The following is a 21,196-nucleotide window of genomic DNA, read 5'->3' on the forward strand; positions in this document are numbered from 1 at the left end:
GAATCACTTCCTCATCTGTAAAACTAGAATAATAATGGCCGTGTGTGTGTGTGTGTGTGTGTGTGTGTATTATAGTTCTCACGCTGTCCTGAAATGTCAGTATGAGGTAAACATTTGACACCTTCTGATGTGTTGTATGTCTATATCTATATCTATATCTATCTATTTATAGCCATTTCTGTCTATCTTGACATTGATAACTACTTGAGGTGTGCACTGACTCTGTGTGTGGGCCGAATAATGAGGCAAAGTGATGTGAGGCTCTCTCCCCACAGCCCAAGTTGAAACATGATGCCAATAAAACTCCCAAGTTTGAGCAGGACCCCCATAAAGCTGTATGTTGCCCTATTATTTCTCTATTCTTCTGAACCATATCCATATCTTCCACCATTCTCCAATGAAAATAGGGATATCCTATATTTTCTTATATCTCTGTTTCTTTAGCTCCATGAGCATTGAAAGAAGTGAATGGCTCTACAGGAATGTTGCCTGTGGAGTACTGAAGAGCCCTGGGTTGTTTCATGTTAAAACACATCAGCAGTTGGTTGGTTTTTTAACTTAAAAGCTTCATTTAAGGGTGTTTTTTTAAGGAACTTGAAATATACTCAGAGTCGCAAAGTGATTTCGTGCTCTTTATTCAGCTCATAGTGGTGAGGAGGAATGAATGAAAGTCCCCTCAAAGTATTTGCTTATATACATTATTTACACAATGGGCTGCACATGATTGGTTACTTCTGGAATTCTACTGTAAGCCAATCAGGTTGTGGATTCACTTATATCTGGAGCATGATTGGGTGGTTCCTGCCAACCAATCATACTGCTGCATTGTTCTAGGACCAATCAGACTGCTGCATTCTGAATCCTATTGTTCTAGGACCAATCAGACTGCTGCAATTTGGATCCTATTGTTCTAGGACCAATCAGACTGCTGCAGTTTGGATCCTAGTCAACTCAGTACATAGCACCCCTCCCCTCTAAGTTCCAGTCCTGCCCGGGAGGTCGCATTCATAGTCCTCGAGGTACGCCGGCGGCCTACGTGTGCGTTGCGGCCTGTGGTGTTCCCTGGTCCGGGGTTCAGGTTCTGGCTCGTGTTCCAAGGATGCTGGCTGTGAGGGGCCTGTTTGGTTTGGCGCAACCGGCTCGCTCAGTCGTGGTTCTGGTTCCGGTGTCCTTTCGGCCTCGCGGGTCCTCTCTGTATTTACTGGTTCTGCCTCTCCTGCTGGCCCCTCCTGTTCTATGGGCCTCACCGCCCCTCTGTTCCCTTGGGACTCCTCTGACCTTTCCTCCTCCTGGTTTTCTCCTGGGAATCGTCGCCGTATCTGGTCGCAGTGGCGGCGCCAGCATTGCCCCCCATCCGTTAGCACCTCGTACGACACGGGGCCAGTGACCATGGTGACTGTGGCGGGTACCCATGCTGGGCCTGCCCCAAAATTCTTTGCGTACACTGGGTCCTGGGCCTCGAAGGTCCGGGGGTTCCTGCCTTCCCCCACCGCTACCTCATCCTGAGCTCTATCGGGGTGAAGGCGGTCCAATCTGATTGCAAGGCGCCGACCCATTAGTAGTTCAGCGGGGCTCCGGCCAGTCGTTGAGCTGGGGGTGCTGTGCTAGGAGGAATGTGGCAAGGCGGTACTCCCAGTCCCCTTGCGTCATGCGGCGAAGGGTGTCCTTGGTGGTCCGCACCATGCGTTCTGCTTGGCCATTGGTGGCAGGGTGGAATGGCGCCGAACGGATGTGGCGGATGGCGTTCTGCGCTGTGAAGGTTTGGAATTCTCCTGACGTAAATGCAGTCCCATTGTCTGAGATGAGAGTGTCAGGGAGCCCATGGGTTGCAAACAGCCTGCGTAGTACCCGGATGGCTGCGGATGTAGAAGTGGACGGTACCAGTGCGACTTCCAGCCATTTGGTGTAGGAGTCCACCACTATGAAGAATGTTTTCCCCTGAAAGGGGCCAGCGAAGTCCACATGCAGGCGTGACCATGGTGCTCGGGCAGACTCCCAGGACTGGACTGGGGCCCTTGGGGGATCTGGGCGGGATTCTTGGCAGGCCTGGCAGTGTTTGACCCAGGCCTCTATCTCTCCGTCGATCCCTGGCCACCACACATAACTCCTGGCAAGGGCCTTCATTCTTACTACCCCTGGGTGTGTCTCGTGTAGGGCTGTGAGGACCCTTTTGCGGAGGGGCTGGGGAACAACGACCCTGCTTCCCCATAACAGGCACCCCTTGTGGGCCGATAGTTCATGTTTGCGGGTTGTGTAGCCAGCGAATTCTGGCCCAGGGCTGCTGCTGGGCCATCCCCTCCACACCCAGTCCAGGACCTGGGAGATGACCCTATCTTTCTTGGAATGGTGTGCAACTTCTTGTGCCTGAATGGGGCGGTCGGGAAGCAGCTCCAGGCTCATAACCTCTTGTGCAGGTGCTGGGTCGGGGCCTGTTTCCGGTAGTGGTAGCCTGCTGAGGGCGTCCGCATGGCCCATTGCCTTCCCCGGGCGGTGAATCAGTGCATACTGGTAGCTGGCAAGGAAAATTGACCACCTGAGGACGCGAGGAGACAGCACTTGGGGGGTCTGCTTTTCAGGGGCAAACAAGCCAAGCAACGGCTTGTGGTCAGTCACCACGGTGAAGGGCCGCCCGTACAAGAAATCATGGATTTTTTTTACTCCCTTCACGATTGCCAGACCCTCCTTGTCTATTTGCGAGTAGTTCCGCTCGGTTGCGTTGAGTGTCTGGGAAAAGTATGCCACCGGTACCTCTCTTCCATCCGGGAGTTGGTGTCCCAGGACAGCGCCAATGCCATAGGGCGAGGCGTCGCATGCTAGCACCACTGGCAGCCTCTCGTCGAAGTGTGCCAAGACTGAGTTTGAGACAAGCAAGTCCTTGACTGCCTGGAATGCAGCCTCCTGGCGCTGGCCCCACACCCAAGTGGCCCGCTTGTCCAGGAGTCTGTGTAGGGGCTCTGCTACCGCTGCCTTGTGGGGAAGGAAGGAATGGTAAAAGTTCAATAGTCCCAAGAAGGCCTGAAGTTCAGACTTGCTCTTGGGCGCTGGGGCATCGCAAATGGCCCGTACCTTGTCCCCAGTCGGGTGGACCCCTTCTGCGTCCACCATAAATCCCAGAAAGTCCACCTGAGGCACTCCTAGTAGACATTTTTCCCGCTTCACCTTGAGACCCGCCGTCTGGAAACGGTGCAGAACGGTGCGGAGGCGGTCCTCAAACTCCTCTGGTGTGGGCCCGGCAATCAGCACATCATCGAAGAAGGGGGTGACGCCAGGAATCCCTTTAAGGAGCGAGTCCATTAGATTCTGGAATATGCCTGGTGCTACACTGACACCGGATTGCAGCCGCTTTACCCTGAACGCTCCTCTGTGCGTCACAATCGTCTGTGCCTCTGCTGTGGCCTCATCTACTGGCAGCTGTTGATATGCTTGGGCCAAGTCCAGCTTGCCAAAAATTTTCGACCCAGCCAGGGTGGCAAGGACATGGCTGACCACTGGCACTGGGTATGCATGGGCCGTGAGGGCCTTGTTTATGGTACATTTGTAGTCTGCGCAGATGCGGACCGAACCATTAGGCTTGACGGATGTGACGATTGGGGTTTCCCAGGGGGCATTAGGCACCGGCTCCAGCACTCCTTGCTCCACGAGCCAGTCCAATTCCTCATCTATACGGGGTTTCAGGGCGAATGGGACCCGGTGGGCCTTGAGCCTGACCGGTCGTACTGCGGGGTCAAGCTGTAGAGCAATGGGGGGGCCCGTATACTGTCCCAATTTCCCATCGAAAACCCCTGGAAATTCCTTGCAGATGGCGTCCACGTCCACTTGTAAGGTAGTGTGGTTCACCCCGGTGATGGCTAGCCCCAGTGGTCCAAACCATGCCAATCCCAGTAAGCTAATGTAGGGGCCCTTGACCACGAGCAAGTCCAGTTGCCGCGTCCGCCCTCGGTATTGCACCCTGAAGGTCCCCACCCCCATTGTGCGGACCTTACGTTTCTGGAAGTCCCGGAGGGTGAATGGGGCCGGCCTGAGTTTGGGACCCCCAGTAGGACACAGTTTCCTTAAGGTCCTTGCCGAGATTATGGATAGAGTTGAACCCGTGTCAAGCTCCATGCGGCATGGGGCCCCCTCTATCTGTACCTCTACATAAATTTTCTCTACGTTGGGGTGGGGCAACTGGTATACCTGGAAGTCCGTGAGCTCCGTAGAGTTGCCTTGGTGCGTTGGGCCCCGGGACCTGGGGCTCTTGGATTGGTCATCTGATGCCTGGCGTTGGGTGAGCCGAGCTCGACACACCCGGGCGATGTGTCCCAATTTTCTGCACTGCCTGCACTCTGCGTTGCGGAAACGGCAGGTCCTCCTCTCGTGACTTTCCCCGCAGCTTGCGCAGTTCCCTCCTTCTCGTCGAGGCAGCTGTGGTATGTGGGCTGCTTGAGTGCGCTGCTGTACTCGGTGCACCTCCTCCCTGTCAGATCCTGAGTCGTCGGTGAGGTCTTCATGGTGGACCCTCGGTTGGGGTGGCAGGCTCGGCCGTGCCTCTTGCGTCGACCTCTCGGCAGCTTCCGTTGCCAGGGCCTCCTCCAGAGCAACCTGGAACGTTAGGTCCTTCTTGGCGTAGAGGCGTCGTTGCAGCTTCTCATCCTTCAGGCCACCGACGAGGCGGTCACGAAGCATGTTCTCCAGCTCTGAGAAGTTGCAGAACCGGGCAGCTTGGCGGAGAGAGGTCACAAACCCAGTTATGGTTTCCCCAGGGGCTTGCCGCTTTGCGTAGAAGGCATTTCGACGAGCCACCACTGAGGGCTGTGGCGAAAAGTGCCCCTTCAGCTGTTCCATTATTGTTTTGTATGGAACAGTAGCGACGTCTTCAGGTGCAAGGAGAGCCCGGGCGATTTCAAATGTCTCCTCTCCGCAGATGCTGAAGAATATTGCCCTCTTCTTGGCGTCTTCTTCATCGGTGACCCCTTTGGCTTCTAGAAGGAAGGTGAAACGGGAGGCGTACGCTTCCCAGTCTCCAGATGCTGGGTTGAATGGCGAGAAGCTGCTGTCGGTTGCCATTCTGAGTTCCTTGTGTCCCGGAGCTGAAGCCTGGATACACGGTGCGAGGCAGCGATGCGTCAGGTGGCGGTGCTGCGGTGCTGTGTGTGGCAGTCAGCTCAGCGGGATCCCACCTTCGTCGCCAGTGAAATATACTCAGAGTCGCAAAGTGATTTCGTGCTCTTTATTCAGCTCATAGTGGTGAGGAGGAATGAATGAAAGTCCCCTCAAAGTATTTGCTTATATACATTATTTACACAATGGGCTGCACATGATTGGTTACTTCTGGAATTCTACTGTAAGCCAATCAGGTTGTGGATTCACTTATATCTGGAGCATGATTGGGTGGTTCCTGCCAACCAATCATACTGCTGCATTGTTCTAGGACCAATCAGACTGCTGCATTCTGAATCCTATTGTTCTAGGACCAATCAGACTGCTGCAATTTGGATCCTATTGTTCTAGGACCAATCAGACTGCTGCAGTTTGGATCCTAGTCAACTCAGTACATAACAGAACTCTGCAGGCACCATTATGGAGACAGTGTAACATTGTAAAGTCTATTGGCGGGCACAAGCAAAAAGACCAGGCCAGTGTGACCCTTTACTGCTTTATAAAATATCAATTAACAACAATAAAAATTATTAAAGATTTTCTTTGTTTACAAAAGCATGTTCTTTATGTTCTTTAAAGTAGTTTATGTAAACATGTTAATCTTGTGATTTGTCCCCATTAGTTTGGTTTAAAGAAATAACCAATTTTAAGGTTTCGCTGTTAGAATTTGGTAAAGCACATCTACACATTAATTGCTATTGGATTAGAAAATTACGCAAACCTAAAATACAGCATTATTATTTTATTTTAAAGGCAGCAGGCTCTGAATCCTAACTTAGCTTTTTCAATACAATACTGTGCATAACTGTGATGAGAACTGCCAGAGCTGTCTAGCTACATAGTTCCCCTTACAAGACTGAACAGAATTTATTGAGCAGGAGAATGGGTATTATTAATTCAGTATGTATCTGTGATATGCAGTGGTGCCCCGCAAGACGAATGCCTCGCAAGACGGAAAACCCGCTAGACGAAAGGGTTTTCCGTTTTTGAGCTGCTTCGCAAGACGATTTTCCCTATGGGCTTGCTTTGCAAGACGAAAACGTCTTGCAAGTGTTCCGATTTTTTTTCGCTCCCCCCCCTTTTTCTGAGCCGCTAAGCCGCTAATAGCCTTTTAGCCGCTAATCCGCTAAGCCTTTAATAGCCGCTAAGCCTTTAATAGCCGCTAAACCGCTAATCCGCTAAGCTGCTAATAGGGTTGCTTCGCAAGACGAAAAAACCGCTAGACGAAGAGACTCTAGGAACGGATTAATTTCGTCTTGTGAGGCACCACTGTCAAACAGTTTTAATTTTTTTGTAGAATAATTATTCTGCTTAAATTCCAGTAGAGGGCAGTGGTACATAGGGATACATAATAGGCTCTCCTTTTAACCATATTTTCCTATGGACCTTTAAGGTTTTGGGCAGCCGGTGTGTGTGTGTAGTTTGGTAAAGAAGAAGTCCCCAACTCAGCAGGTGAAATTCCCAGTTTGCCATGTTAACAGAAGAATTCTGTCCTGACAGTCTTCTGGCAGAAAGTCACATGGCTAAGAAAGGTGGAACGGGCAGCCGTAGCATTTGCAAAATCTCACATCCAAAAGCTGTCTCCTCTTACAGCACAATTCTATTCATGTTTGTTCAGAAGCAAGTCCACCTGAATCTAAGAGGTGATGGCAGGCTGATGTCAGTGGGGCAGTGCCCCATCAACCTTATAGATCAGCCTCTGTGAAACAAACATAAAACGGAATGTGAACCAGGTGTATCACTTATCCTGACTAGAATGTTCATTCCTACTGCAAATATAGCGCTCTCCCATGTTTAGTTCCTCATTCTCAATCACCATTTCATTCCGATAAATGGTGCACAAGAGAGACTCTAAAGTGATTTAAATCCCAGGCAAGTGATTTGACTGCAAAGAAGACAAAAAATATTCCATTTTTTTTATCTTTCCCTCCCACCTTCTGAAAGATGATCTGTCCCAGTGAGGCAAATGTGCAGCTCCAGCTCTTGACTTTGGCTTCGCAGCCCTGGGAAAAATGTAGGCTGCATCCAGCTGCAGGCACATTTCCTCAGAGTTATGGGAACTGTACCACAAGCCCCACTTCTAGCTCATCCCTATTATAGCCAAGTCACCTGGCTGCCACAAAACTTCCTAAAAAGGTAACTTAGGGGTCTGCTATGAAAAAGGACTCCCTCTGACCCACTATAATTCGAGTGCTGCATTTCCTCTAGTTGCGTCCGGGAGTATGGTTAACGATAAAGCAGTGTTTCCCAACCGGTGTTCCGCGGCACACTAGTGTGCCGTGAGAAGTTGGCTGGTGTGCCATGGGAGGGAGGCGGGCGAGTCGGGCGGTGAGAGGCGGCGGCGGCGAGGATCCGCGTCGAGCCGGGGGCGGCTCCGCGGTGGTGGTGCCGAGGTTTCTCTCTCCATTCTCCCCTCATACACACACACAGGAAATAACACAGGATCAGCTGACAGGACCCAGCCAATGGGGCGGCGGCGGGGCAGCGCGTGCAAAAGGGAGGAGCGCGAGACAGCGGACGAGGAGGAGGCCGGCATGTCCGGGCAGCAGCAGCAACAACAGCAGCAGCAACTCCCGGCGACGGCTCCTCAAGCCCCGGGCAACCCTACTCCCTCACCGGCCTCGGCTGCCCTCCTGCTCCACCCGCCGCCGCCTCCCCCGCCGCCGCCGGCCACCTCAGCCCCGCCGCCCCCTCCTCCGCCCGCTATCGCCGCCACCACCACAACAGCCGCTGCCGCCTCAGCTGCCGCCGTCCCTCAGTCCCTCGCTTTGCTGCCTCCTCCCCCCCCACCCCCAAAGCTTGGAGGTTCCCCGGCAAGGGGGAGGGAAAAAAATTGAAAACTTTCACTTTCGTGCGTCCCTCCCGGCGTGACGCTGCGCGCTGACGTCACGGGGCTGTAATGGTGGTGTGCCGCGAGATTTTTTTCCTCAAACAGGTGTGCCTTTGCCCAAAAAAGGTTGGGAAACACTGCGATAAAGGAAGCATTTTCCTAATGTTGGCTTTGCGTATACTATGAGAAGTTGTCATCATTAACCCAACCCTTATTTCCAGAGTGATATGGAGGGTAAAGTTTGTTATTGAAGCTGAATGGGAAAATCCAAAGAAAATCGCCAACATTTCATTTCTGTGAAATGAAAGGCCATAGCTCAGTCAGTGGTAGAGCAACCTCTTTGCATGTCAAAGGGGCCCTAGACATCTCTATGTTGTCCTGGGAACGTCCCCTCTGAAATCCTGGAGAACTGTTTCCATTAAGTGTACTAGATGGACCAATGGCTGATTTGGCATAAGACAGGTTCCTATGTTCATGGATACACCTGTAAGGCAGAGTTTCCCTTCAGACTGCTTAATTTTCTTCTACCAAAACACCTTATTAAACAGACAAAGTTGATGAACCTGGAGAATTTCTTCTTCATTTTTACACACACAAGGTAAATTGTTTTGCCTTGCTCAGACGTGATTGAAAATGCCATGCTATTTTGTCAAGAACCCCATTTGATGCATAACTGTTCTGGCACTGATAGAGGAGGAAACATATGCTGTTTGCATGCCTCTATGGTTCTGCCTCCTCTGTAACACACACTGTGATTATCATTATGAAGACATATTTTTTTTTGCCTGTTCTCATCGACACACAGCTGGTTGTGGGTGAAATGGAAACTGTGATGGGAATGCTCTGATGTTGCTCTCCTTAATTACACCTGCACGACACAACCAGTTATATGTCACTACCTTTCAGATATCTGCTTCACTTCTACCTTGCTTCATCCTGAATCAGCAAGGGCAAATTTGCATGAAGAAATTGGCATTATGTTCGTGGATAGCTCTTTTGGGTGCAGTCCTGGATGTACAAATGAACCTGAGGGAGATGCTTCAAATCTTACCCCTTTGTTCCGTAAATGGGAAGGGGTCTAGCTCAGTGATAGAGCATCTGCTCTGTGTGTAGAAGATCCCAAGTTCCATCTCCAACATCTCCTAGTAGGGTTGGAAGAGACTTCTGCCTGAAAACCTGGTGAGCCAGCATAGACAATACTGAGCTAGATGGACCACTGGTGTGGATCAGTAGAAGGCAATTTCCTCTTTTCCTATCTTGGTCTGATGACTTGTTTTTGTCATGGGCCAGGAGTTAGCTTCACCTGAAGAAGAGCAGCCCGAAGTGGGAGACAGTGGAGTGACTCCAACTGCAGCTGATCAGCCTTCAAGGACTCAGAGAAGGCACTGATGAGAACCAGCTGGCTTCAGCCTTCTTAAGCAGAGCTTCCAGCAGCAGTCAGATGATGGTAACAAGGCTGGTAATTCCTAGCCTGACCTTGCTGCTTTCTGCTCATCTTGATTCTTGATTCAGGACCCCAAGATCATCAGATTTCCTGAACCCTGGACTGTCTGACCACGTGGATTGCTGTTCACCTGACTCTAGGACTTGACCTACCTTTGGATGCTGACTTTGCTTCCAGGTAAGTACACATCAGAGATTCTTCTAGTTGGCTGGCCTCTCACTCGACATGGTCACTCAACAACAAGACTACTACAGTTTTGAGGGGTTAGAATTTATTTAAGTACCAAGTTGCTCTCATTACCAAACAAGTGATCAGCACTGTGAGAGGCCTGGTCTATAATATGTCAAGGGTGATATGGTTGCTGCTTCCCTGTACCTGGCTCCCACATGTTCTCTAGTTAACATTTGGAAGAAGGAAGATTGTGAGACAGCAGATCACATCGGAAATATTGTCAGTTTTACAGGCCTTCCAGAAAGGCAAAGCACCCAGAAATGTAAGGTTTGCTGTGGTTATGGAGAGGCTTCAGAAAGTGCACTGAACATCTTTGAAAACCCAGTTTGTCATATTGTGTAATATTTGACATGAAAGATCAAGATGAAAATTTCAAGCAATATCTTAAAGAGACTAAATTCATCCATCTTCTTGTTGTTACTTCAACCTATTCCAGGTATGTTGAGACAGGTGGAATTAGAATAGGCTTGTGTTACATGGCATAATAATTTTTTATGGCTTTCCCTGCAAGCGTCTCTGCTGAGTTTGAGAGATGCCTCTTTCAGCAGCAGCCTGTCATGCCACAACCCTGTGATTCTTGCATTGCAAGGGGTTGGACTAGAGAACTTTTGGATCCCTTCCAGAGGGATTCTATGAGTCCGTAGCCCAGGCAGAGCAGAAGAGTCCATTGACCCTTCAGAAAGGCATTTAGGGTGGTGGTGGTGGCGGCTGGACACAGTTCCTACAGTGTATTGAGAGTAATATCATGTAGGGTTGCTCTGGAAACATTCCAGGAAGTAGTCAATGAGAAGTTGTGAAGTTGTGGATAAAGCCTTGTCCCATTCAGACTGGTGTAGGCTTCTGAACAAACAAAAGTTTAATGCATAGAGGAAAACCCTTGGCTACCTTGTAAGCCTGTGTTAGGTAGGTGGCAACCTTCTCCTGACAATTCCAGAGGAATTTCTTCCCTTCCATAATTTTTCACAAGGGTTTTTTTTCCCACTCCCACCCACCCAGCCAGCCAATGGATGAAAAATACGAACTTTCAACATAGCTATAGTTCAACTCATTCTATAGCTGCACATTTGCAACTGAACTCTCTTTTTAAAATGGAGTCTCTCTATACCAGGAGCAGCCAAGCTGAAATTGACAGATTTTCCCATCCCTAGCTACAAGACAAATCATGCTCAATGGAATTATTGAAAGAGTTACCCAATGAAACTGGCAGACTAACCACAGCAAACTGGCAGACCAACAACACTTAGCCATCCTTCACCCTAAGGTCCTAGGGCAAGTTACAATCATGTAAAAATACAATATTAAAACTGATATTGACACAATCTTTTGACACTCCAAAGGTAGGAAGTTCTACTGATAGGACAGAGGTTTCTTCATACTTCTCAACAAGCAAGCAAATGCCATATTTTCCATGCTATATTAATCTGGTTTGTTTTAGACCTTTGTTTTATATTGTTGAATTTTCCAATAACTTTCAAAATATTGGGTATATTTTTAAACAAATAAAACTGAATCCTACTTGAAAACACTTTTAAGTCCTCTTTCGTGAAATGCCAAAAAAGAAGAGAAATGAGGAAAGGAAAATGGTCCCAACAGTTAACTTGTGTCTCAGTGATACATGTGCTCATCTCCCCCTGACTTTCAAACATGCTTTCCATACCACCATTTGCATGCAAAGCTATTTCTCAGGTAATGTGTTCTTGGTCTTTACTAAGAGCAAGATGAACAGGTGGGTAACATTAGTAGAGAGGCCAAAGCCCCTGCATGTGGTAGTACAGCACCTCTAGGAAAGAGAATTTTGGATAAATGGACAAAAAGTGGGTCCATACAACATTTAATGGTTCAGTCCTTTGGTTCCTGAGTGTGTCCTGGAGGTCATAGGATTTTGCAGCTCTTCCTCTTTGTAGACACAAAGGGAGGTCCATCCTGGCAGTGTGGAAAGGACCATTCCCAATGTTCTTTCACCATTGGTGAGAAGGGCGTGTCAGGGCAGATTGGGGAGGTTTTGACTCTTCCAGATCTAAAACTGTTCCATTCTCTTAATACACACCCAAAATGGTGCCTCTGTGTTTGTGCAGGAATACACCAGATATGCTGGATAGGCATTGAAACATTTTGTTGCAGATGTATTTTCACTCTGCTACCCTTCTTCCTTCCTGAGGCGTGCTACCTTTTCCATGTCTCAGAACGCCACTGGAGCCAACTCCAGGAGGCCATGGGTGCTTCAGCACCCACAATAATATATTTGTGGGACTGGGCCCCCACAAATTCAATGGGCAACGTTGAAGCCCTTCATTGTGGGCACCCACAATCTTCGGTGTGAGATGGTACATATGCAAAGTGCCATTAAATACTGGCTGGCAGGGGCTCTGAACAGTTTCTGTGAGGGGTTTGGGGGGATATGCAGCAACATTTTGTTGCTAGACTCCTTTTCTGGCACCAAAGTTTCCTGCAGTTAAGAACCACCTGATGTTTCAGAGAAGTTGAGATCCAGCACACTAAACACTAGATTTCAGAGAATGTCTGAAAGAGGCGGATCTTAACTGCAAAAAACCTTCATGCCAGCTTTTGTGTTTAAATGTATCAGATGCTAAAAGCAGTACAGTCATACCTCGGGATAAATACGCTTCAGGTTGAGCAATTTCGGGTTGCGCTCCGCGGCGACCCGGCAGTAACGGATCGTGTTACTTTCAGGTTTCGCCACATGCGCAGACGGTCAAAATGACGTCACACGCATGCACGGAAGTAGCGAAATGCCACACGCAGATGCGCTGTGCCATCTTACGTGCTGCTCGGAATGTGAACGGGGCTCCGGAACGGAGCCCGTTCGCATCCCGAGGTACCACTGTACAAATTTATTCTATTCTTTCTTTTTTCTTTCTTTTTTTTCTTTCTTTCTTGTTCTGGAGGCAATTGAACTTTGCCCATGAGTGATAGTACAATGCTTAAAAAGTGGTATCTATGGCTTCTTTGGTTGTATTCCCAGTGGATTCTGAAATATTTTCACCCCCTATGTACACACACACACATCTTGTTACAAATTCACACACTAATGATTTCGTTCCAGGGTGTTCCATTAAGATGTTAAAGGTAAAGTTTAGAGGTGTCTGTAGGTCACCGTGTTGGCTTGTGGCTTTTATCACCCCTCGCCTTTGGCCATGCTAGATGGTGCTGATGGGAATTGTAGTCAAACAACTTATAGTTGATACTATGTTGGCTACTCCTGGTTTAGAGGAACCCCACGTTTTATTTTGCCTTGGAAACAACTGGCTGAGTGTTTGTAAGTGTAGTTAGATGTGCACCATACACCCCCATCTATTGAAGACATCAAAGAACTTGTGGAACCTGTTTCAGTATCAATTTTATTTCCTACCATACACCAAATGTACAGCACAGAACACAGTTTTGTTGCTTTTGATGTAAGAAATATTAATTGTATGAAGAAACAGTATACAAACTACTCCAAATTAAAAAAAAAAATGCATACATCATTGCTCTTTACAAAAGGTCTAATTTACAGGATAACTCGTCAATGCAAATTAATCCAACAAAGAAAAGGAAAAGGAAAGGAAGAAGGGAAGGAGGAATCACAGTGCACATTACAAAACATCAAGTACCAAGAAGGCAAATAAATACAAAGTTACATCCTGAGCAAACAATCCAAACACAGATAAATTAACCTGAAGCCATAGGAAATCATAGTAATAAATAGATAAGTCAGTAGGAGATTGTTTAAATTAAATTAAATATATAACAAATTTCTTAAAATATTTAGTAAATTAACTTTTAGTCTCTGTCATGAGTGAACTTGGTTTCTTTTCCCCTGTAATGCATTGAACAGGTATAGCAACCGTCTTTTTTTAAAAAAAAACCAAGTACAATAACTTAATAGCAATTTGGTGTTCTATTTTATATTAGCACATACTGTGATAGCTTCTGTCAAATTGTTTTCTTTAAAAAATAAACACAGCTTCTAAGGACATTCTTGTCTAAACTAAGGTCCGAGGGCCATATCACCGCCGCCCCCGCCCCCCAAAACATTAACAGCAAGCTCCACCTATTGCAGAACAGCAACCACAGCATGACAGCTGAATGATTTGGGAGAAGCACTCTTGGATAGGAACCCTATAATATAAATGTACGAGTGAAGACTGTGAATGCTGTCATATTCAGTCAAAATATAAAGTAGGCAAATAAAAATAAACACTTTCATCGTAGCACAGGAAAATTAAATCACACGCTAGATTCATGTGTACATTTTACATTGAGGCACATATGCACATGAGACGTGTGTGCATACCAAAAAAGGCAGTTCAGCTGGTTGTATATATACCTTCTTCTGAAAACAACATTAGAATTCTGGAAAAAAATGCATTATTACTTCTAATCCCTGAAACAGACACTGGACCCCTGTTTATAGCTGCTTACTAAACTGAGAATGGATACGGGTGATCAAGAGGTCTACCTGGGATGTGTACGTATTTCTGAGTGGTTGCCTAAGGACTGTAGCACTTGGAGACATACCCTTATTATGGGATGGTAATCAACTGCAACTAAGGCTTTCTTTAAACCTCGGCTCCAAACACATGCAACAACCTGATCCAAAGGAACATGGGATTCTGATACGTATGCAGGTCTCTTCTGCAAGCAGAGGCTTCCCCCATTCACTTCTATGCACGAGGCAGCAGCAGAGTTGCACATTTAGGGGGAATGAGCCATTGCACAGTGGTCAAGCGTTTGCATACAAAAGGTCCCAGGCTCATTCCCCAGCATTTCCAGGTAGGCCAGGGAAGTCGCCTGTCTGAAATACTGCCAGCCTGTGTAGAAAATACTGAACTAGATGGACCAGAAGTTTGACTTGGCAGGTAGACAGCAGCTTCATATGTTCAAATGGAGCTGCTGGTGTAGGGGTTTTTTTCTGAGATGTTACGCCTTAGCAGTCTTAATGGAACTTGCAGTAAATCTGCTTGGAATCACAGCACTCATGTACAATTGGAGGTAAACCCAATCAGTGCATTGCTACAGTTCATAGATCCAGTCACCAAACACCATTGCCGTGCAAGCCCACTTCACAGCAGTGGGGCTTAGTCCCCTTTGCAACTGCAGCCTTCTCAGTTCCTTCCACTCAACCTAGTACAATAACTGACATCTCAGGGAAGATTTGCTCGGCTTAATTGTATGTACAAAATCATCAGGTTGGGATGCATTTTTCCAATATGAAATTATATTGATATTGATCCACTGACCAATGTTTTTACAAGGCTCTGTACAAAAAGGGGAAAAAAGCTACAGGTCATTTCAAAGCCTATCACATTAAAAGGGATAAAATTTATATATATATTTTCCCGATGAATGACCATGAAATAGGGGAAAACATATCTTAAATCACTCCAACCTTCCCTCTCGAATGGTTTCCAAGGATTATTTGTGGCAGGCTAAGACACACAGCCAAGTCCAAAGGTTTGCTGATTGCTATATTTCATTATTGCTAAAAAAAATCATGAACTCTTACAACATGCTGCACTTGAAGAGCTTATGTTCTTCCAGCAGAGGGCACCATTCACCTTTGCATCCTTGGTTCATCATATCTCATGCTATTGAAAACCCTTTTGAATTTTTTTTTGTTTTGTTAAAATAAAGCTGTTATAAAAAAGCAGGATGTGGTGAAAATAAAACTAGAATCACAGTTCTGTTATTTTTGTTTCTTTCATAGATTTCCCCCTTCTTCCTGTACAAACCCAGCAAAATGTTAAATTTACACTATAACTTTCAATCTATTTTAAAACCCCATTGGAAAATAAATTAACAAACACATTTGTAAAAATATGGCAGGCTGCAGAAATGCTGTTAAAAGATTAAAAAAACACGCACGCACACAACTCCTTGATTGAAAATAAATTAAAAAAGTAAAAAAATAGTTACACACACTTTTTACATTCACTTTACAAAATGAAAAGAGTGCAAACCATGATGACAACAAAAAGGATTTGTACAGAAATAAATATATTCTATGATCTGAGTCATTGCTGTTAATACAATAGTCTGTTATGTTCTCTGTCCTTTTTATGTCAGCTGGAAAAAAAATAGTGCAATGTTGTAAATTGTAAATGCAGCACAGAAACCAATACTTCTAAAGCAGTCCGGGCTCTCTTTGCAGATCCATCTGGAGTTTGCTGCTGCTAAGTCACTCCTGTTGCCCAGCAGCTTCCTCATCCTACACGTGGATACCCTTCACTGCCTGTTTGATACTTTCCAGCAGAGCCTTGCAGTCCGGGGAATACTCCCGTTCCAGATTGCTGTACATATCTGTGAGTGTATTTACATATGCTTCAAAATTCTGCTCACTGATTGGGCCCTGGAATGAAGATGAAAACACATCACACCTAAACATGGGAGTCAAATATTAGGCAAGGTGTCCACTATGTGACAACTGGAAAGAGAGGGGGGGGGAGCAGCTGGACATGGAAGGACTGTCTACAGGAAAACAGCAAGTGTTTGACTCCTGCAACCCTCCAAATATTGTTGGACTCCAACTCTCATCAGCCCCAACGACGACGGGCAGAGATGTTTGGAGTTGTGTCCAACAACATTTAGAAAGCCATAGGTGATTCCTGTATCACAGGGAGTTGGACTAGATGATCCTTGGAGTCTCTCCCAAACCTATATGGCTCTAGGTAACCCATTCCTAGTTTAAGCTATTGCCTGACTATGGCCTGTTGCTAGCATCACGACCTGACCAGAGAAAAATGACCTGGCCATTTTGAATTCACTTCTTTTCAGAAGTAGTCAAGTCTTTGACAACAGCTCTTTGGATCCCAGCCAGCCAATGGGATGGAGAACTGGGATGCTGTGGCCCTCTATCTGGCACTTGGGTTTCTAGCCACACCATACCCCCTCCCTAGACTACACCTCTCACTGTCCCTCCTTTGCACCCACCTTGAGTGTTTTTGTCTGGCTGGAAATGTGTTCTTGAGCTCTGATCATGCTTTTTTTGCTTGCTTGGATAGAGAGGTGCTTGTGTAGAAAGCAGCCTGTTGTAGAAACAACATTTACATTTCTTCCTCGGCTCACTGGTATGTGGCCCTTGGAAGATTGCCCAGAAAGGAATGTGACCCAAGTCCTCTTCACTTCCAAAACATTTCTCTTCTGTGCTTAAAGGTATGGTCATGGTCTTCTCCAGCAGTAGAGGGGCATTACTCACCTGGTTTCCCAATGCCACATGTCCCTGCCAGTTACCAGGAGGGAGAGTGGGAGGGGCAAATTAATGGGAAGTTCAGCATGGTGCATGCACAGCAACACAGCCAATCCCACCAGCACTGGACAGGCAGTGTGGTGTAATGGTTAGAGAGTTGGACTTGGACCTGGGAGGCCAGGGTTTGATTCCCCACAGTCATGAAACTCACTAGGTGATCTTCAGATGGGCCAGTCACCATCTCTCAGCCTAACCTACCCCACAGGATTGGTGTGATATTATTGAAATTTAGATCCTACTTTTTTCCTTGAAGGGGAAAAGCTTATAGATAAAATGGGGAAGAGGAGAACCATTTACACCACATTGAGCTCCTTGGAGGGACAGAATTAGGAATGTTGGACTGGCCATGTTGCTGTTCCTGCTCTGTACCAAGCTGCCTGCTGCCTTACCACCGTTGGTAATTGGAAAGCCAGGTGAGTCCCCACCACCCCTCTGGCCGCTACTACTATCCATAATTTTCGGCACATCCCAGAGATTGAGAATGTTGTACAGTTTGAGATTCATCTCTGACAGCCCTGCAACATGCCATTGACTAACTTCCCTGGGCTCCCAAGAAACTGCCACATTCCCAGCCACAGACATACCATTTGTGGAAGCTGAATGTCGGCCAGACTGGAGATGAGGGCTTGACTGAGGCCAGCCAACTCCTTTAAGAGGCTCTCGTTGTTCTGCTCGATAAGTTTGTTCTCCTCTTCTATCGTTTTCAGATTGCTCTCCATAGATGTTATCTGAAACCACGAAGCAAAGCAATGTATGGTAGTGTGAACAGCAGAAGTAAACCAACGGCTGAAGAGTTCTCAAAATGCTCCCAAAAATGGTTAGTGTGCCTGATAAAGCCTGACACATTTTAGCGGGGAAGTATGCTTTCGAAAAATCCTTTCACTTTTTGCTTTATGAGAAAGTATATTTGTAGTTCCTGATGGAAGTGGGTTCTTCTTTTTATTTTTTATTTTTATTAGTATTATTTTTCAGAATCATCATATACAATCCAGAAACAAAGATAACCCATACCCAACAGAACCAACCAAAAGTCCCTGGCGACCACCGAAAATACATTATGAAAACTTGTGTTCCTGTATGCATACCCCAACTTACAACATCTGTAAAACATTTTCATATAGATGGGTTCTTTTAAATGTACAATTATGTGTTTTTGTGTGTGATTGATATTGTCCCTGAAGAAGGAAAATTCCCTGCTCCCGCAAAATGCATTGGGCCAATGCACATAATTTATTTTTCCAGGGGATCAGGCTCTTTGCAAAGTTTTCTGTCTTTTGTATTCCTGCATTCAGTTCTGGTTACTGCGAACAGTGGGGTTCTTGGCCTAAAATGCAGCTATCAGAAGTGATAGCCCAAGGCAGTGGAAGTTGCCTATGCAGAAGTGAAGCTCAAGTCCTTTCTGTTCCATGCACATCAATGTCAAAAGGCGCTCCTAATTGGGGCGAGCCATTTTATTTCTAAGTCAGTGGATTCTGCTGTTCTTTCAGAAGAGGAATATGTTTAAATGATGCTCTAGACAGTGACCCTGCTGGATGAAAAGAGCATTGTTTGTGGGAAGCGTGTTCAGAAATGGACGAAAGACTGCAGGCCTCGAGCTGACAACTCAGGAGGAGTGTCTGATTTAAAATGAAGAGTTTTGCCCTGAGGGACTGGGGTAGGTAGGGAGCAAACAAGCTGCTATTTACATTGCTGCCTTTTTCTCACAGCATCGCTGCTGACTCACTACAATAGCAGCAACCCTGGTTTTGGCTTTTGAGCTACTTTCCAGGGCAAGGTTATGCTGTAGAGTGACTGAGTTTGAAGACAGGACAGAGTATAAAAGCTAAAAATAAAAAGTAGAATAGGAAATGAAGGAGCTCACTTTGCAACAATTCATTGTAACATAGGCCAGGCATTATATATTATTTTGAGAGAAGCTGAGTAAAAAATTGAGCTTGGGGCCGAGACCATACATTTTAAAATCTATAATACCACTTTAAACAGTCATGCCTCTCCCCCCCAAAAAGTCTGGCAACTGTAGTTTCTTCAGGGTGCTGCAAATTGTTAGGAGACTTCTATCCCCTCACAAAGCTGTAATTCCCAGTTCCTTGGGAAGGGGGATTGGTTCTTAAACCACTGGAAATTTTAGCTCTGTGAGGGGAATAGGGGTCTCCTAACAAGTCTTAACACCTTAACAAACTACAATCCCCAGGATTTTGGAGGGAGGGTGACTATTGGATGTGACAGCTCTCATAACATACACTTCAGTATACTATTTATATTTCAAGGAGGAAAAATGAATGCACTAAAAACAGTTAACATACCCAGCTCAGCCCAGCTCACAGTAGACTAATTGAAAAAAAATGGACATAGCTCTAAGTTACGTCCATTCATTTCAATGGATCTAATCTGAGTAAGACTTAGTTGAATACTATCTCTGATTTTTAGCATGCCTGAGGAGCTGTGTACATACACACAAACACATATCCTTGGAAAAAGTTAATTACAATTTGAATTTAAGATTTAGCTGGTATTTTTTTCCATTCCAGTTGCCCAATTTTACTTACATTGTGCTCATTCATTAGACTAATTTGATGAAACAATGCATTTTTAAAAGTGGAAAATTTGCCATAATATATATAATTGTGGAAATTTAATTGAGCAAATCATTAGCTTTCCATAATAGCATGATTTTTTTCCCCCAAAAATGGGCTGCAGATTCAGTTAAACAACTACATAAGCAACAACAAATTTGGCTTTCAGTTGGAACATAAAAAAGCCTGCTTGGTCAGGCCAATGGCAAATCTAGTCTAATATCCTCTTCTCCCAGTGGCTAACCAGGTGCCTGGGGAAAACCCACAAGCAGCTTTCAAACACAAGAGCTCTGTCCCCAACTGTGGTTTCCAGCAACTGGTATTCAGAAGCATTGCTGCCTCCAACTGTGAATTTGTCAAATCCTCTTTTAAAACCATCCAAGTTGGTAGCCATCACTGATTCCTGTGGGAGCGAGTTCCATTGTTTGATTATGTGCTATATGAAGAAATACTTCCTTTTGTCTCTCCTAGATCTTCCAAAATTCAGCTTCATTGGAGGTCTGAGTTCTAGTGTTATAAGAGAGGGGAGGAACCCCCTTTTCTCTTGCCACTTTCTCCATGCCATGCATAATTTTACAAACTTCTACAGGTCGCCTCTTACTCGCCTTTTCTCTAAACTAAAATGTCCCAACTCTGCAACCTTGCTTCATAGGCGAGTGGCTCCAGGCCCATTTTGGTTGCCCCTTTCTGAACCTTTCCAAGCTCAACAAAATCCTTTTTGAGCTGAGGCTGTATGGCAGTAAACTAGAATGATCTGAAAAAATTAAAAGCAAAGGTTTGAACCCAGGCATTCTGTGAGACCATGACTTTAAACCAGTGGGTGGAAGGCAGGGAGACCAACAGTAGGTGAAGCTAGACAGATGAAGCAACAACTCCTTTAAAGCTCCAATGAAACCCTCACTGAACCAGAGAAATGGACCATATATGGGTCAAGGTAGAAGGCAAAGGCAAAGCCTCCAAAAAGAAAATTGGGCCATGTTGCTTAGGTTTCACGGGCCACAATAATGAGCTGGAAAGTTGCTATGATTTCCATGCAACTCTGCCCAGTTTGCATGCTGCTACAATGCTGGATCCATGGGTGCAGCTATGGGAAACATAGTATATGTTAACAACAGCTTGCAAACAAAATTCTCAATGGTCAACATGCAGTAGCAGTGACATAGCATAGGGGAGCACAGGGGTAGTTGCCCCAGGTATAAGATTGTTAGCGGGTGCACATTTTCAACACCCGGTGCTGTCTCAATACAGCCATGTGCTTCTGTTACTGGGCTCTGTTGAAAACAGCTTCTTCATGTGAACCAGGCTGGCAACCCACTCTACGCTACTGTGCAGTAGAGTTCACCATCATTGCAATGCCAGAGATTAGTAGGAGCTTTTGATGTTTGTTTTTAAGGGCTCAATCAGAGATTTTCTTCCTTACCTGTGTCTGAAGTTTCATCATGTCAGCTTCAATTTTAAGGTTGGATTCATTCAGTTCTTTTATTTCTTCATCCAAATGTCTGATTTCCTCCTCATTCTCTAAACCTGCACAAGAATGACCCAAGTCAAGTGTAAAATCACACCTGACTGAAGAGATGGGCAAATGCTAACCCCTGTGTAATGGTATGTTATAGAACAAGCCTCTTCAGTTAACCTGGTCTCTGGAATCAAAATTGCACATTTGCAATTTAATTCTACACTTAACGGGGTCAGTGTCAAAGCTTCCATTATGGCATGTCAGGGGCAGAGAA

At 46.0% G+C, this 21,196-nt stretch overlaps 1 protein-coding gene and 1 long non-coding RNA gene across 21 annotated transcripts in view; one reads left to right on the forward strand and one right to left on the reverse strand.

Moving 5' to 3' along the window:
- Positions 1–21,196, forward strand: part of LOC308593103 — an 89,859-nt gene that overhangs the window by 23,039 nt on the left and 45,624 nt on the right. For 5 of the 9 annotated variants that reach the window (XR_014010703.1, XR_014010704.1, XR_014010705.1 and 2 more), the window contains 3 exons: positions 9,260–9,590; positions 15,799–15,949; positions 17,601–17,710. This is a non-coding gene — a long non-coding RNA (uncharacterized lncRNA). The remainder of the gene's footprint in view (positions 1–9,259; positions 9,591–15,798; positions 15,950–17,600; positions 17,711–21,196) is intronic. The other 4 variants (XR_014010706.1, XR_014010707.1, XR_014010708.1 and 1 more) reach the window with 3 other exon arrangements.
- ST18 (ST18 C2H2C-type zinc finger transcription factor) overlaps positions 12,985–21,196 on the reverse strand; it is a 214,091-nt gene continuing 205,879 nt past the window's right edge. For 8 of the 12 annotated variants that reach the window (XM_081204411.1, XM_081204410.1, XM_081204412.1 and 5 more), the window contains 3 exons: positions 20,887–20,990; positions 17,478–17,621; positions 12,985–15,996 (listed from right to left, as the gene is read on the reverse strand). In XM_081204411.1, the coding sequence (XP_081060537.1) occupies positions 15,856–15,996; positions 17,478–17,621; positions 20,887–20,990 (389 nt within the window). In that variant the 3' untranslated portion in view covers positions 12,985–15,855. Of the gene's footprint in view, positions 15,997–17,477; positions 17,622–20,071; positions 20,221–20,886; positions 20,991–21,196 lie in introns of those variants that run through there. The other 4 variants (XR_014010625.1, XM_081204413.1, XR_014010624.1 and 1 more) reach the window with 4 other exon arrangements.

This window comes from Podarcis bocagei (genome assembly GCF_964188305.1).
Source record: "Podarcis bocagei genome assembly, chromosome: 8".
Classification (NCBI taxonomy): domain Eukaryota; kingdom Metazoa; phylum Chordata; class Lepidosauria; order Squamata; family Lacertidae; genus Podarcis; species Podarcis bocagei.